General features: G+C 46.5%; 1 protein-coding gene across 1 annotated transcript in view; it reads right to left on the minus strand.

The window, feature by feature from the left end:
* Positions 1–2,500, minus strand: part of fam234a (family with sequence similarity 234 member A) — a 20,162-nt gene that overhangs the window by 12,345 nt on the left and 5,317 nt on the right. The window contains exons 2-3 of the mRNA XM_037537283.1: positions 2,430–2,500; positions 1,113–1,223 (exon numbers count right to left, since the gene is read on the minus strand). The exon at positions 2,430–2,500 is cut by the window's right edge and continues 184 nt beyond it. Of these exons, the coding sequence (XP_037393180.1) occupies positions 1,113–1,223; positions 2,430–2,500 (182 nt within the window). The remainder of the gene's footprint in view (positions 1–1,112; positions 1,224–2,429) is intronic.

The raw sequence follows: 2,500 nt of genomic DNA on the forward strand, positions 1-2,500 counted from the left end.
ACAGTTCAGAAGCAGAAGAACTGAACGAGTCTCTCCACGTTTCCTGCGTTTTACTGAAGGTCAGGATCTGCAGATCTTTGAGATCATAAACGGACGGACACTCTGTGATGTAAGAGGAGCTTTAAGGTCATTTAAAGCCTTAAAATGAATAGCAGAGCTTTAAACTCGACCCTGAATGATCCAGGCAGCCAGTGCAGCTCTTTCCAAGCAGGACTGATCTGATCTCTCTGTAAGCTGTAAGGGATGTAGTGTTTTCTTAGGAAGTTCAGTAAGGAGGTCATTACAGTGATCAACTCCGCTTGAGTCCATCGCTGTAATGATGAGCAAGTTTCTCTGCGTCGCTCTGGGATAGAAAAGCTGAACTTCAGGGATTTTCTCAAATGATAAAAAGCTACTTTAGTGACTGATCACACCCAGGTTTCGTACTTCAGCTCCGGTTTATGAAGCTAAAGAACCAAGAACCGAGGTTCTGGACCAACGATCAGTATTTCAGTTTTTTTTTCTTCATGATTTAAATTGTAGAAAACTTTACGACGTCCACTGAGAAACACCTGGCACACAGCTGGTTAGTCCATCTACAGTAGCTCACGATAGAACGTTTCACATCACACTGAATACACACACACACACACACACACACACACACACACACACAGCAGGCAGGTAATAACACCTACAACAGGAAGAGGTCATAAACAATCTTTAAGCTGGCTTGATAAAACCGCTGGGAACCTATTCGGTTGCTGAGGTGTTCTTAGGCTGTTGCCATGTCATTCCAGGTGTTTTCTATGGTGTTAGGTTTTTCCTGTGGTATCCCAGGTGGTTGCTAAGGTGTAGCAAGTAGTGTTGGGTGGTATAACCGTAATAAGGTAAGATTCTTTCCAAAAGAGTTGGGACATTGTTTCAGGCACATTAAAGTGTCACACTTCATCTAAACGCAGACCCAAAACAGCTGGAGCGGTTCAGGATCTGAAGTCCGTGGGGCAGGACACCAGCAGAAAAATGGTCCAAAGTTGATCCTCAGAAAATCCAGATTTAGATCCAGCTGAGCAATAAAAGTTAAATCCTGCTTTGTGAAACGGTCGTTTCTGTTTGTGTGCATTGATTCTGACCTTCTCCAGAGCAGCTGTGGTTCATGCTGCCCTCTGAGCTCTTATAGATGAAGAACACGTCCTGCACTTTGTCTTTGTTGGCATCTCCCATGGCCAGGAAATCATACGTAGCTGAAAATGAGAGACAGAGAGAGAGAGAGAGAGAGAGAGAGAGAGAGAGAGAGAGAGAGAGAGAGAGAGAGAGAGAGAGAGAGAGAGAGACAGACAGAGACAGAGAGAGAGAGAGAGACAGAGAGAGACAGAGAGAGAGAGAGAGAGACAGAGAGAGACACAGAGAGAGAGAGAGAGACAGAGAGAGAGAGAGAGAGAGAGAGAGAGAGAGAGAGAGAGACAGAGAGAGAGAGAGAGAGAGACAGAGAGAGAGAGAGAGAGAGAGAGAGAGACAGAGAGAGAGACAGAGAGAGAGAGAGAGAGAGAGAGAGAGAGAGACAGAGAGAGAGAGAGACAGAGAGAGAGAGAGAGAGACAGAGAGAGAGAGAGAGAGAGAGAGAGAGAGAGACAGAGAGAGAGACAGAGGGAGACAGAGAGAGAGAGAGACAGAGAGAGACAGAGGGAGACAGAGAGAGAGAGAGAGACAGAGAGAGAGAGAGAGAGAGAGAGAGAGAGAGAGACAGAGAGAGAGAGACAGAGGGAGACAGAGAGAGAGAGAGACAGAGAGAGAGAGAGAGAGAGAGAGAGAGACAGAGAGAGAGAGACAGAGGGAGACAGAGAGAGAGAGAGAGAGAGAGACAGAGAGAGAGAGACAGAGGGAGACAGAGAGAGAGAGAGACAGAGAGAGAGAGAGAGAGAGAGAGAGTCGGTCTTTTAAAGATCAGAGCATGAACTTCGTCTCCTCTGCAGACCAGCGGTATAAACTCTCACTGTGACGCGACGCACATGCAGACTTAAACTTTCCGATAGGGAATGTAATCGGATACAGGCGTTTACACGGATATTATTCCTCTATTTAACGGACAGAAACTGTATTCCGAATGGCCTCAATCGGACTATTCTGACTGACGTATTCTATTCAGATTGAGCTATTAGTCGGATTATTAACGGATTATTAAGACGTATGTAAATGTGGCTACTAAGCGCCAACATGGAGCTCCTGGCACCGTTTGAATTTGAAACATTACCAATGTTTATGTTCTACATCAAACTACACATTGAATTGAAAACAGTGTCTTCTATGATATGGACCCTTTAATGTATGTAATGTTTATGCTGGCAGCTGTAAGGGCTACCAGTGTACAAGCACCGGTGTCAAGGACCCGTAACACGACCAGCAGCAACAACAACTGCTCTGGGCCAGCCGCACGGCCTGTGTGGAGTTACCTGCGTTAGGCAGGGTGCGGTTCCAGGCGCGCAGGTACTGCGGGCGGAGGGGGCAGGGCAGGATGAAGGAG

This window comes from Pygocentrus nattereri, chromosome 3 (assembly GCF_015220715.1).
Source record: "Pygocentrus nattereri isolate fPygNat1 chromosome 3, fPygNat1.pri, whole genome shotgun sequence".
Taxonomy (NCBI): Eukaryota; Metazoa; Chordata; class Actinopteri; order Characiformes; family Serrasalmidae; genus Pygocentrus; species Pygocentrus nattereri.